This window comes from Urocampus carinirostris, chromosome 3 (genome assembly GCF_059441175.1).
Source record: "Urocampus carinirostris isolate Australia breed hairy pipefish chromosome 3, RoL_Ucar_1.0, whole genome shotgun sequence".
NCBI lineage: Eukaryota > Metazoa > Chordata > Actinopteri > Syngnathiformes > Syngnathidae > Urocampus > Urocampus carinirostris.
In genome coordinates, this window is record NC_142351.1 from 15,700,248 (window position 1) to 15,715,779 (window position 15,532).

The window sequence follows — 15,532 nt, forward strand, 5'->3', positions numbered from 1 at the left end:
CCAGTATACTAGTCATTGTAAATATCAGTTTTAAAAATAAATTGTTAGCTTATACAGTATTTTCAATTCATTTTTGGCACTATTATGAAACCCTGGAAGGATTTAACATCCATTCATCCATTTTCTGCGCCGCTTATTCTCACGAGGGTCGCAGCGGTACTGGAGCCCATCCCAGCTATCTCCGAGCAGTGGGCAGGGGACACCCCGAACTGGTAGCCAGCCAGTCGCAGGACACACAGAGACGTACAACTCATTTGCTCATTCACACCAAGGGACAATTTGGACTGAACAATTAACCTGCCTAGCATGTTTTTAGAATGTAGGAGAAAAACCAGGGTGCCCTGAAGAAACCCACACAGGCACGGGGAGAACATGTAAACTCCGCATGTGGAGGCTGCAGTAGCTGGAATTGAACCCTGGACTTCTGCACAGCTAACCACCCAGCCGCCCGGAATGATCTAGCACATTCTTTTAAATAACTTTCGTAGAAACGCTTGGCATAACATTTATTTTGACTTCACATAGCCCCTTTGAGAACCACGGCCCTCTGATGTTTATCTGATGAATACCTGTTTATCCTGGAGGTCAGCAGAGAGTTCATAACTCTCTGATAGCGAGCGAGAGCGCTTGATGGCCTCTTCTTCAGCCTGCTTCCGAAGGATGGACTGCGAGTGCTGGAGCTTGGGCCGCCGAGGTCTCTGAGGCCCGGGTTGAACACCGTGGCTGTAGAGGGCGCTCTCGAAACGGTCGGGACTAATGTCCGATCCGTGAGTCACAGGGCCCGGACCATAACCGGCTCCCACATCCAAGGAAGGGCCACTCTCATTGGACCGTCCATCTCCTTCCACACTGTAACAAGAACATATGGATGTGGACACTCAATTAACCACATTTAGGTATGCGTTTACGGAATTATATAGATCGTGACCTTAAAAATGTCCCTTATTTCTGCATTTCTGCACAGCTTATCCTGTCTCCACATAAATTTTGCTTTTTGATAGTATACATATTTTTCATAAATATGCTAAAGAGGATTCAGATACATTTTTTGGGGGGTATTATACGAGTTGATAGTTTGTATAATTGCAGGTCTGAAAAGTACTTTTTCCCCCTGAACTCCCTTTTTGGGTAGGGCTATGTTTTCTTTTTTTGATCCTGAATACTATATGTCTTCCTTGCACGAAAAAATAGAATGGGGTGGGTGTTAAAAGCTTCTTCTTCAGCCCATGTTTATGTATTTTATCATCATATTGTGTCAAGACCAGAACAGAGACAGGACCCACTTGCGTACGTTTTTCTCAGTTTTATTGGGAAGAAGGGAAAGGATTGCACACACAATCCGGAGATCACTGGTCGCAGGGAGCAGGTTGCTCAGAGGCGGAAGTGGTATTTCCGTGGCGAGCGATGGCGGTGTCGGAAGCGGGAAAAACGGGTCAGTAGCCAGGACAGGAGAGCAAAAAATGTGGTGATCAGAAAATGGGTCGAAGCCGGGAAACAGACAGGGGCCGAAACAGGAGTGAGTCATGGTCGAAAAGCTTGCCTAGCGTGAACTGAGGTTCGCAGACGGACTGACAACAGGTGACAGAAAGACGGGGGTTTACATAGTGACATAACTGTAACATAACTATAACCTTGGCCATTTAACATTGGAAATCGATAAATGCAATTCATTGAACGCCAATTGTAAAGCTATACGAGTTAGTACAGTATGCAAGCTTTTGATTCTCATGAAAATTCAAAAAATGAAATCCTTGAATGAAAACCCCTGTTTGACCCTCTCCTGTTGCCTTTGGGTAAAAATAACCCGCCATTGTGTTGTTAAAAACCCAGAAAAAAATCCGCCTAAATAAAATGTTATTTTAATTAAAATGTGCTAACTTTTCTAGATTGTAGAAGAAAATGTGGTTTTTATTCACATTTCCCTGCAGGGCTGTATACAAAAGTACAAAGATGGTCCTTAAATTAAGAATAACAAAAGGGTTAATTCAATATTTTTTTGTTATGAGCTATTTTCACTTATTTATCTAATCTAGCGCAGCACGGCGGCGCAGTGGTTAGCGCTTGTGCGGCACAGTTCATGTCATGGGAACCTGTCGTGGGTTCAAATCCAGCTCCAGACTTCCTGTGCGGAGTTTGTATGTTCTCCCCGTGCTTGCGTGGGTTTCCTCCGGGCACTCCGGTTTCCTCCCACGTTCCAAAAACATGCATTTCAGGTGAATTGGCCGGTCCAAATTGTCCCTAGGTGTGAATGAGTTGTCTGTCCCTGTGTGCCCTGCGATTGGCTGGCAACCAGTTCAGGGTGTCCCCTGCCCACTGCCCGGAGATGGCTGGGATGGGCTCCAGCCCCCCCGCGACCCTAATGAGGATAAGAGGTACGGCTAATGAGATGAGATGAGATCTAATCTAGCAGATGGTAAATGGTTTGGTAGTAAGTATTTTTATCATCATTATTGTAGAAAATGTCTTAAAAGTTTCTGTCAGCTACGTAATGATTTCTTTTTAGTCTAATACAAGTAAAAGTACTCGAAACTCTACGCCAATCTGTCAGAAAATATAAAATTAAAAACAAAATACAGTAATTCAACAAGCTATATCCAGTAAATGTGGTGAGAGATCATCTAAAGAAAAAAAGAAGTGGTTACTCACTCACTCTTACACTCAGCCGAATAAAAAGGCGAGTGTTTACTGCGAAAAGACATTCGATTTTCTATAAAGTGCCAACATTTTCTCCATATCCTGTCCATTTTTTCAGCGGAGCCTGGTCCAGGGTAGAAATACCCCTCTCAGGGAAATGCTCCCTGTTCCTTATTGCCACCTAAAGGAACAATCAGTGATCGGGGAAGTTGCATAACCGGATCAATGTTACTGTCAAAGCGCTCGTCTCAAAGTCTACAGTTTCCTCGACGAAATACGACTTTCCCGCTGGCGAAGATCCATCCCGAGCGGCTATACTCTCCTTTGCTGCATGGCACAGGGTGGCCCCTGTTCACTGGAAATCCAATGTGTTTGAGCTGTGTGTGGACACACCCACACAGTGTACACAATTCACTTCCTTTATTAGTCTGCCTGACTTCAACAGCTTGGTGTCAAAGGACAGCAATTCTGAAGCACTTCTGCGCAACAAAATGAGGCACACAAAACTACTGAACTTGCATGCACAATGTTATCCATGAGAACACACCAGTCGAGAGGCCCAAATAGGTCGAAATAATAATACTGGATACGCTTTGGCAGTTGAGCTAATCCAGACTGCAATCTAGCCAGTGTTATTTTATACTTTGGCTATTTGTATAACCCAGTTCATAAGCTGCATATCAAAGAGGGTGGGGGAAGTCAATGCTGCCAAAATAGCAGAAAAAAAAGAACAAAAATAATAAGATAAACAAGAAAAAGTGTGACTTAATGACTCACAGTGCTCCATACTGAAATATCAATTTAAAACATACTGAACATAAACAAGTGATGACTCCCATTACTGAAACTGAAACAGCCTTTCAGAAGTATAAGTACAGTATAAGCATGGAGCGTCTGAGAAAAGAGATTTTAAACGGCAAAGGTTTGTGTGTGAAAGTGCATTACATGCAATGTTCCCTCTAATTTTCCACGGGTCTGAGCGTTCACACAAAGTCGGTGAGCAACGCTTGAAACAACAGTGAGCAACCATAATCCCAAGTGTGGCAAGATAATTCATTATCAAACATGTCCAAAACTTGACATCACGTTACATTTTGCTGAGTTTCCGGCAATGCAAAATTATTTTTCTCTTTTGAATGAATTGACTCATGTACTATTGCAAAGGTTGTACGGCCTACAAACGTCGTTTGTTCTTACAATTCTTTCACAAGATATCCATTTCTTTTTATTTCCTGATATATTTTGTCGCATAATATTATAACATTTTTGGGGGCTTATTTAGTCGGTTGCAAGATACAGAACTGTACTTAATCACATTTTTTAGTGGAAGTACAATGTTGGCAACAAGATTCACTTGATATAGTTATTTGAATGCAACACAAACTTTTTCTTATTTTTTCTGTGTTTTTTTCTACTTTTTTAAAAATTCCTTTAAAAAAAAAATTCCGAGCTAGTACTTTTTTCTTTTTGTTCTCTGTTTACTTTTTTCCTACATTTCTTTTTCTTTTTTTCTGGCTTTTTTCTAAATTTTTCCTTCTTTTTTCTCTCTTCCTTTTCTTTCTTTTTTTCTCAGCTTTTCACTACTTTTTCATTTTGGTATTTTTATCTTTTTTGTTCTATTCCCCCCTTATTTTAAGTCATTTTGTGCATAGTTTTACATAATATTTGGTCATGTTGAAATTAAAGAAGCAAAAACAACCTGAAGAGCCGTTTAGGACCCGAAAGAGCCGGTTCCTTTAATTGAGCAGAGCCGAAGAAGCTGGTCCTCGACCAACTCTACTAACTTTACTCAACTTCGTTCTACTCTGACTCGACTTCAAAATACCGCATTTAAGACACAACGTCAGGGGAACCCATGTATTTTTACCTTCATGCACTGTAACTTTGACTTAAGTCGCTTCTTAATTAGTAATTTTGAGCCCTCATTTTTGTGCGCCGGCTAGATTTTCTTGTGCGCAGAGAATGTGCGCGCAGTGCGCAATTGCGCACGCGCGCAGCTTAGAGGGAACACTGATCACATGCATTAATTTCTAAGTGTCACATATAAGGATGATTCAACAGGGCTTTTCCTGTAATTGAGATTTTGGAATAGAATAGAAAAGAAGTGTTGTATTAGGTTTCTCAGTTATTAGATAGAAGACTTGAGCTCATCCGCTAAGTTGCTTTGACTTGCTCTGCGTCTTAATATCTGAAAGCGCTCTTGCACACATTATTGAATTTGAACCAGTGAAGGGTCTCCAATTGGAACAGTGGCTGAGTCACTCTAAACCACACCCACCCTGTGAGGGTGGGCGGTGAATATAGTGTAAGACTAGAGACTTTCTTAGATAAGACAGACATTTTATTGCGTCATGCGAAAAATGCTCCTCAGCTGTGTAGTCAACCAGTCTCGCATCCAGAAAGTAGTTAAATGAGAATATGCAGCCTCCTGGTTTTTATTTCTAATATAACAAGCATTAAAGATAAAATCACCAGGCTAAGGTTCAGGCCAAACCTTACAATTGGTGCAGAGACCCGGATTTCGACTGGATTTGAATTGACTTTATTGTCAATGATAACAACTTAGTGAATATTGTATGCAACAAGATTAGACATGGCACTCCCAAGATAAACACGTATTTGGGACTTAAAAGAGGAACATGATATAAAAACAACGGCCGGATAAATAGGCAAACATATTAACGAGGTAGGGATTGGAGACTGGCTTAAGTTGCAATAATAATGCAAGAAAAATAGCCATTTGACCACCTACTGCCACAGCACACCCAATCAAATTGCTCTGGGTACTTAGCTGGAGTTTTCGGGTGTTAATAGTTTTTTTCATTGGTTTTCATCCTAAAGTACTTTTGCACATACCAAAATTAGAATGTCGCAGAGAAGATTAGCATGTCCATAAATTATCTCCAGACCAGATGTACCTTTGAGAGCGTAACAGCATTGACTTAATTAAATGTTAACATTTTTTTCTTGGTTTATCTGAATGGAGTCAAATCTATCACCTGGAGATGGCAGCGTTTTCCCCACTTTTGAATACAGTCATACCGCAGTACAACAGTGGAATCAACGTCAACTCTTTTCTGTCTTTGGGCCAAATAGATTTTTTCAACTGTTTGAAAAATATATAAAACTTGAAGGAAAAATATACAAGGAAGTGCACAAATTCAAACACATTTACTTGTTCAAAATTATTAGGATCAGAGAAGTACTCACAAAGTTCAGATAATCATTGAGTACAAGAAAATTATTCACACTCAATAAGGAGATAAATCAATATGTAAAATGTAATCAGGTTTACAGGTTTAATGCTTTTAATCAGTTTGCCAACATTTGGATAACGAGCTACCGGTAATTAATAGATTCTATTCATCAATGTAGTATGGAAATGGTGAAAGTAAGAAAAAGCCCGTTTCAAGTACAGTCCACAAGCTAACCCAAACCCCCAAAATAGACAGGCTGCAATGACAACAAACACCAGGAGATAGAGGCTGCGTGTAAAAAAGTTATAAATTGAGTACAGCTGCTTTATCAACTTTCATGGTTCCCAGCTCTCAGTGCCAGGTTCGGAGGGGCTTCATTTTCTGTAGTATATCCTGGGCAAGTACAGTCTGGTGGCACCCATTAAACTAGGACAGTTTTCTGGGTAGGGGTTTGACTCGTATAAAGCACCTTCATTATCTGGTCGCCGTTGTTTATAGTTGTAAAGCGTCATCTCGCCTTTCATAGTTTAGCTGGACCTTATGATACTAGATCTGTAATCGCTGGGGAAATATTTTGGCATCACAATTTAAAAGCGCTATATAATATGCAGTCCATTTGCCATTTACAATACGCAATGTTCTTTTCACGCTTATAATTTTATGCCACATTTTTGTTTTCCAATAACGTCCACATGATGTCGACAAAATACTAGTCTCAGATGAAGAAATGATACATGTATATCTCTCCTTATCGTCTGGTCATATATTTCTCTTTCAAGCCTTCTTCACGTGTATATCCAGGAGTACCATATCTTATCTAGGTGAAAACAACATTCGCTAAGTTCTCATCGCTGACAAAGACAATTTTAATTCAAGTCACATTTATTTATATAGCCCATAATCACAAAAATGTCTCAAAGGACTGCAAAGGATTACAATTACACAATCGCACAATTACCTGATCTTAAACCAGCATGCGGGCAAGGAACAACTCAAAAACCTCAGTGTGAGGAAAAAAGAGAAACCTTGAGAAAGGACCTCACATGTGGTAATCCCCCTTCCAGGATTCACCAGGGTGAATCACAATTAGCATTATTGTACACAGAATAGTAAACACTAGGTAAGATGCTGAAAATGTTCGAAAAGTTTATGACAGCCACGACGCAGCTTCCCATTCGTATCTTTCAAATCAATTCTCGGTATGTGTAAAGATTTTGATAGTCCTGGGTGGTAAAGTTACAAAGTAAAAAACACGCCGTAACAAAAATGTTGACTTAACTGCTTAGTGTCTTAAGATTTAAGTGAGCCAATATGTTTTATCAGTGTCGTCCATCTTTTACGTGGGCCGTACAACTTACAAAATGTCTCTGCCCGGGTGGTTTACTTTATTCCGATTTCGAAATCTTCATTCGGTTTGGAAATTTCGGAATTTTGGTTCGTTTGGCAATTTGCATTCTCGGCAGCCAATCCGAAGCCTGCATCGAATCACTTCGTACTTACAGACTTTCCCGATGCTTATAAGGTCGTGCATTTGCATATCATCTTCCAAAATAGGCGCACAGAGAACACAAGAAAAAATGATAAGTGGTTAGGAATTAAGTCAAAACCTCAGCCCTAGAAGAAAGATTCATAAGAAGCTAACCAAATTTATGGCGCTACTAAAAGTAAAAGTATATTAAAAGCATCGTGGAAAGAGGAGTTCACGTGGCTTGCAGCAGATGACGCAACACAAACATTGCATGGATGAAGATGAGTAAATACAGGTACATACTGATGGAAGATGGAAAACAGCGATGTCCTGTACATGCAATGAATGTTATAAGTAGATTTATAATAAACCTAATTTTAAAGAGTTGTTCTTTTATATATTCTGATTATCAATCCTTAATACTTTGCAACAACGGATTTTTTTTTTTTGCGATTAGTCGTCTTATTGTGTTTCAAGTTGTAAAAAATGGGGCAGGCAACAGGTGTCCGGTTACTTTTTGTCCTGAGTTTCAGACACTGGTTCTATACATGATTGCATATTTCATGCCATTGAAGACTTGGAGAACACGAAATCTGTCTTATTTTATGTAAACATCTTTTTTTTCATCTTATTTTACTTTGGAACATTCCACTACCCGATGAGTTCAACTGCTCAAAGCTCGGTGAAAAACGAGAAGGAATGGAAACACATTCAGCCTGTAACAATCTTGCACCCGAGTGAAATAGATGTTGAAGGGAAAAAACGGAGTGGAAACTAGCAGTAAAGAAGCAATGAAATATTCCAGACACTCCAGCTAACGGTATGCTTTTGGGAAACTATTGGAACACACAAGATATGTATTCAATAGAAATGTGAAGGATCCTTTTAACCAAGGAATCGTAAGAGAAAACCGTCCAGTGGCGTGTGTCTCTATCAGCTTTTTATTTGCCGAAAGCTCCAGCTCCATTGTCGGCATGGTTAAGCAGCTCAGCTGGGAATGATTTGCAGCTACGGGATTTTGGGATATGGCCTCATGCCCCTCCTCTCAAAAACCCCTCACCCAGGCCTCAGCTCATTCTAGTGATAGAAAATCCACCTTTTTTTTGAGAACTGTCTCTTTCGACTCGGCTAACCGAAAACAGTCGGCTTTTTCGGCTTCCAAACAGCTTTTTCGTTTCACTTAATGATATATCACTAATAATAATAAAACATGCACCAAATTAATGAATTTTGAAAACGTATTATGCTAAAATATTATAACAGCCATGTTTGTTTGCCTAAAGTAAACCTTCAAATTGTTATACTGTGCAAACAACACACATGGTCATGAGCACCTTCAAAAGAGAGCGAGTGAGAGTGAGATACAGAAAGATGGCGGCTGCGAGTAAAAAAGTAAAAAATTGCGTACAGCTCCTTTAACAACTTTCACAGTTCATAGTTCACAGATGCCTTAACTGCAAGGATTGTCAGGGAATCAATTTCTGTAGTGTGTCCTGGGCAAGTACAATCTGATGGCGCCCATCAAACCAGGCCAGTTTTCTAGGATAGAGATAGGGAAACAGAAAAAAAGGAGAGAGAAAGAGACAAAGCAAACGTGAATACAGGTGAAGCAAACAGAAATAGAGAGGGAAAGTAAAAGGGAAAGGGAGAGAGAGAAAGAGGGAGCAAGAGAAAGAGCGACAATGAGAGAGGAAAAGTGTTAAAAAGAGAGAGAGAGAGAAAGTAAGAGAGTAAGAGAGAGAAAGAGATAAAGAGACAGAGAGAGAAGGAAACAGATACAAAGTTAGAGAGAAAGAAATTACAAAAAAGAGACAAGAGGGAGCGAGAGAGCGAGATAGTGAGTGAAGAAGAAAGCAAGAGAGAGAAAATAGACTGAGACAGAGACAGAGAGAGAAAGAGACTGTGAGAGAGGCCTGCCTCATTGAGATAAAAGAGTGGATGTCACTCAATTTCTTGCGTCTTAACTCTGAAAAGACCGAAATGTTAGTCATTGGTCCATCTAAATGCCGCGACTTATTCTCAAAAACTGCTGTGAACATTGACAAATGTCACATTACACAGAGTGACTCAGTTAAAAATTTAGATGTCATATTTGACCCTGATTTATCCTTTGAAACGCATGTAAAGAAAATTACTAGAACCGCTTTTTTCCATCTTCGTAACATTGCTAAAATTCGTTCTATACTGTCTCAGTCGGAAGCGGAAATTATAATTCATGCGTTTGTTACCTCTCGTCTCGATTACTGTAATGCACTACTCTCTGGTCTCCCGATGTCTAGAATCAAGTCTCTTCAGCTGGTACAAAATGCCGCAGCGAGGCTTTTAACTAGGACAAAAAAGTCCGATCACATCACACCGATTTTGGCTAACCTGCATTGGCTCCCAGTTAGCCTTAGATGTGAGTTCAAGGTTCTCTTAGTATTATACAAAATCATTCATGGACTTGCTCCCTCTTATCTTTCAGATCTGATTTCTCCCTATGTCCCGGTCCGAAGCCTACGTTCTGAGAGTGCCGGTCTTCTGGTGATCCCAAAAGCAAAGAAGTGTTCTGCTGGTTCGAGAGCGTTCTCCATCCGGGCGCCGGTGCTGTGGAATGTTCTTCCCCCTGAGATCCGACCTGCAACCTCAGTGGATATGTTTAAATCTAAGCTTAAAACTCACTTCTACTCTATAGCATATGAATAACCTACTCTTCTCGTCGGCTCCAGAGCAGGGGAATGTATAAAGATATTCTGAAAAACAGTCTGTGTAATATAGTGTAATAATCTGTGAAGTCCTTTGAGACTCTTCGTGATTTAGGGATATACAAATAAAAATGACTTGATTTGACTTGACAAGAGACAGAAAGAGAGAGAGAGATAGTGAGTGAAAAAGAAAACAAGAGAGAGAAATAGACTGTGAGAGAGGAAGAGACAGAAAAAGAGAGAGACAGAGATAGAGAGCACTTTGAAGGGATACTACTTATTGAGGGGGAGTGGGCTCTCCTCATTCACCTAATAGAGCCTGCTCATACAACCATTTCGTTCTCTAACTACACATCACTAGCTCATTCCCGAGTGGGACCTGAGGGAGAAACATTCCTCCATCCCGGAAAAGCCGAGTCACATCTACAGGAGGTCTGGGAATAGAGGAAGGTTAATGAAGAGCAGGCAGCCGCTACACAGGAAGTGCACGTTGCCGCCTTTCAAATGAAGAAGGAAAGGCTTCAATCAGTTGAACTCTTCACTTCACTTCTCAACAAAATATCCTCCAATGTGCCGCCTGATTAAATGTTGACTCGTTGATTGGGATTCACTTACTACCTTAAATGTATTCTGGAAACAGTTCTGTGAAAACCAACTCAACCGGCCCATTTTTTTCCCTTCCCTGACAGTTTAAAGCAGAGTGGTGGGCCTATTCCTTCCCAAAATAATGCTAAGAAGAAAATAAACACAGGGTTCACTACACTCCTGAAGAGTAGATGGCGATAATGCCCTGCTTAATCTTTTCTACCCGTTCAGTTAATCTGCGTGCTAGAGAGGGACCACATCTCATTTTATTGTGATTTTCTCAGTTTTCTTTCCGTTTACCGACCATAAAGACGTGTCACAAGAAAGTTAGTAAAAAGGAAAAGAAAAAGTGTAAAACAGTTACAAGGATCGAGTCGAAGAAGGATACGACTGCAAAATACAAAAATGGTGTGCAAGTGTCTGACAGTGAAGCACTGCTGGATGGTACAGTCATTGGTTTAAAAATGTTAGCATTTAGCTTTTTACCAGTTTATTGATCTTTATTCAATACACAATTCAAGAATTATCAGTGTAGGTACACACTTTATGCATAGTTTGAATTTCTTTTAGTATGGGGCTATTGTAAAGAGTTTAACAAGGTCACTTATATTCGATGAAGACATTGGTGCATTTGAGAAGAAGGATTTTTTTTTCTTGAATGGGTTGCAGCTTGTCATTGAGGTGGAATAATGGGTTCTGAAGTTAGACCAGTTGAGAACCAATTGTTTAAATCAATAGAATAGAATAGCATAGCATAGCCTAGCAAAGCATAGCGTATCATAGAATTTTAGGACTTTGTAACAAGTAAAACAAAATTAGGAGCGCAATCCTGATGATCCTCAAGATAATAAGTCATATTAAATAAAAAGAAACAAATAAATGTGTAATTAAATCATTCCTTGCCATTATTGCACATTCCCGTCTAAGCATTTTGCAGCATTAAGCGTGATTGTTGCCTTAGGGTAGAAGTTGTATACAACTACAACATTCACACATACGATTGCACTCTACTTGGGGACTCAATACACATCCCTGAGGTGTGCCACCGTTGATGTTTTGTGTGCGGTCAGTCAGGAAGCTGTTATTCCATATACAAAAGAGGGTATAGACTACAGCCTAGGGCCACATGCGGCCCTGTCAGGCTTTTTAATCTGGCCTGTCAAATGACAATGGTAAAAATATCAAAGCAATACATATACTAGTCAATAAAGTATCACTAACGAAAGCATTTGTGTTTTTTCAGTGCCAGCTTTTTCCAAACTGTGGTTTTGTATGTCTACTACAAGATATAACTAAATACTTAGTACAAAATTACAACCAAGCTAATTATCAAATGTTGTGCTTAAAAACAGCCACATAATAAAATATTTGTCTTTTAATTTCAAAAGACCAATAATTACTCCATAAATACGACAAAAATATTACTACAGTAATACTATAATGAAAAAATATTACTACAGAAAAACTACAAAACACTACAGAAATACTATAAAATACACCTGTTGTAATACTACAAATAATACTACATAAATACTACTACAGAAATAGTACACAAATTCTACTACAGTAATAGTACAGAAATACTACTATAAAATACCACTATGAAAATACCACAGAAAAAGTACAAAAATTATTACAAAAATACTAATACAGTAATACAACAAAAAACTACCACAGACATAATACAAAATACACCTACCTTAATACTACATAAATACACCTACTGTAGTAGTACAAAAATACTACAGAAATACTCCAAAATTACTCATTCAGAATTACTCCCAAAATACTACTACAGTAACACTACCACAGACATGCTACAAAAATACTACTAAAAAAATTCTACAAAAGCAATACTACAAAACTAAATATCAACTCAGTGCTTAAAAAGGAACCTATTATTGCCATTTCATTTGAAGTATTTTAAAACCAACTTGAAGCTAACCTCTTTAAAAACAAATATTAAAAGAATTAAAGCATTGAATTGAATGGTCTTTATTGCCATTTATATCAACGTTGTGAAACATTGTATGCAACGAGATTAAACATGGCACTTCAGGGTAAACATGTAGTAAAGACCTTAAAGAGGCAAAAATGATTTACAGCGAAATGCTTAAAAAAGTTATAATAATAATGCAATGAGAAAGAATACTGCATTATAACTGTCCAATGAAAAGAAGTACAATAAAATTTAGCAGCAAAATAAGTCGCAGTTTGGCGCAATGGTATATATTTTCACAGTTTCACTTAGCAGCATGTAGATATTTGCACGTGTATTTATTCCTAATTACAAAGAAGAAAATTTGGATAGACGTCCAGGCCCTTGGCCAAATTTTTAACCCAATGCGGTCCGCCACTACAAAATTTGCCAACCTCTGGCGTAAAGAATCAAGAACTCAGCATAAATAGCCCAACCCTTCCAATTGGTCTTGTTTAATGACATGCAGAAAAACAGCACGTTTCAATGAAGTCAGTATGGGTTGCTAAGGAAGTGCATCATGCTTTCCTGGATGAGGAACAAAACAACTCGGGTTTAAAGTGGAGCATGAGTAATAACCCAGACGGAGCAAACAGTACACAAATATACTTCACCCCCCCTTTCCACCTTAGTCTGTCTATTCACTCAAACCATTTTTTCCACGATTTTTGGCCTCTGTCACAATTTTTGACGTACACGCGCAGGCAAAATGTGATTCAGAGACAACAAAAGCAGATGTTCTTGCTCCGCATAGAGCTCATAAATACTGATGCGAGCAGCAGCCTTCAGAAGCGAACATTACGGTCATTGTATTCTTCGGGGGGAAATTTGGGGGACCACACATGCTAGCTCGAAGAACGATATTGCAGTTTGTACTTAAGATGGGCGAGTTCTTGGATCGGAATGATAATATTGTCTTAGGATTGACACCGTCTTCCCATTTTAACTATCACAATGATAGTGTTGTTAGTGGGTTGAAATACACACGTTATAACTTACAAATTTGATACAATTCCGTTTACACCCTATTCGCACTACTAGTTGACTTGTTGACGGTAACTCAGAGGGAAAGCGCTCGTCTTGGGTCGCAGGTTCGAATCCCGGCTCCTCTGTGTGATGTCAAAGTGTCCTTGGGCAAGACACTGAATCCCCAATTCACCTGATAAGCAGGTAGTTGCCGTGCATGGCTGATGTTGCTATTGGTATGTGAGTGTGTGTCAATGGGTTAGTGTGAAGCACATTGTGAAGCGCTTTGGGATGTCTTCATTGACTTGACAAGCGCTATATAAATGCAAACCATTTACATTAACATTTTACATAGTTATACAGTACTTGTATTTTTGTTACATTGCTGCATTTTTTTGGGGTTTGACTCTCTTGCCTTTCACTCCAAAGCAGTTGTAATACAACTATTAACTGTGAACGTGTGAAACTGGAGTGTCATGCCCAATTTCGTTGTCACAATATGTTAACCCATTTTGTAACAATGACAATAAAGGTATATTCTATTCTATTCTATATATTTTTTATACTGTTAAAGGGACAGTGCGTATTATCTGACCACTAGATGTTGCTGTCATGTGTAAAGTAACAGGAAAAGAATGCTAAAAGACACAGGAAGAATACCAAACACAGAGACTCAAAGTGACCAAAATTCAACATGTTTTTTCTAATTTTTTTTCTCAGTCTTTTTCTTTGAGGTATTTAGGTAGTTGTTGGCTGACAATGATGTCAGCTCCCTCTAGGGGAGGCTTATGTTATGTCAAATTATTTCAATGTTCTCAGCCCACCAGTATTTTAAAATATGCATGTTTATATGACAGTTCATGTATTTTTGCTTATAATTTTAACCAGTATTGTTTTTACTTTAACGAGTGATGTTTATTCACCACTAGGAGGTGCTAAATAATACACATTGTCCCTTTAAAGTCTGCATTATAGTTATTTAGTAATCTTTGTGCCATGTTTGTTGTAATTACAAGATAACTCAACGGGGAAGGGGTTCAATAATTCAATGACCGTGAAATCTTCGAACAAAAGGTATTGTTATCGGATTGGTATCGATTATTACTACCCTGTATTTACTTGGATCGGATCAAAACGAAAATTCCCGGTATCGCCCACCCCTACTTTGTACCCAAGTCGTCCTACCGACAGCTGAGTCACTGGATTATTTTGCAACCGCAATGAAATTAACACGTTGCCGATTGCTTTGCTATACACAGAGGCTAATCAATTTGTTGCAACACTTTTGATAGGGGCCTTCTAAAACTTATGGATTTGGAAACGTCTCCAGTAATGTGTGCAATGTGTGTAATGGCTGCCCACATCAAACACTTTGTCGAACTGTTTCATCTTATTGTAAGATGTATGGTAAATGTAAAACACATGGACGAGCCAAGACTGCCTTTAATAAGAACAATGTATTTGATGACTAAGGATTTGTGTTTGACATTAAATGACTAACATCAGCCACAAGTATGTTTTAAAGTATGCTCACTATCTGCTGGGCTCATCAATTTTTGGCAAGCATCTTCCAACATATATCAAGGCTTCTGAAATATCAACTGTCCACAAAATTAATAAAGCAAATACTTTTCTTAATTCTCATACGGTTGATTAAATCCATGCAGTAATGAGGAAGATACTGTATGTCAGTTTGACATTATGTCAGGATTTAAAGCCATTTCTTCCAAAAAAAAGTGTTATTTTCTAGCAGAATGAATGTAATTAATAGTTGTTAAATAAATGAATATTGAAGAACATCTATTTTTCTGGTACAGTAAAGGTACAGTAATCCATAATGAACCCGTGATAGGCAAAATCTATGAAGTGGAAACCTTTTCCAACCATTATAAAGTTAAATATTTTATTACAGTGTTCGGCAACCTTTTCTGTACCACGGACCAGTCGAACGTCTGACAAAATTCCAGCAACTCGGCCCATTAGTTACCAGTATTGATACCAATAACAATAATAACAATAA

At 38.8% G+C, this 15,532-nt stretch overlaps 1 protein-coding gene across 6 annotated transcripts in view; it reads right to left on the minus strand.

Moving 5' to 3' along the window:
- LOC148368920 (IQ motif and SEC7 domain-containing protein 1-like) overlaps nt 1-15,532 on the minus strand; it is a 222,316-nt gene that overhangs the window by 32,627 nt on the left and 174,157 nt on the right. For all 6 annotated transcript variants that reach the window (XM_088330830.1, XM_088330831.1, XM_088330832.1 and 3 more), the window contains one exon: nt 570-849. In XM_088330830.1, coding sequence (XP_088186956.1) covers nt 570-849 — 280 coding nt within the window. The remainder of the gene's footprint in view (nt 1-569; nt 850-15,532) is intronic.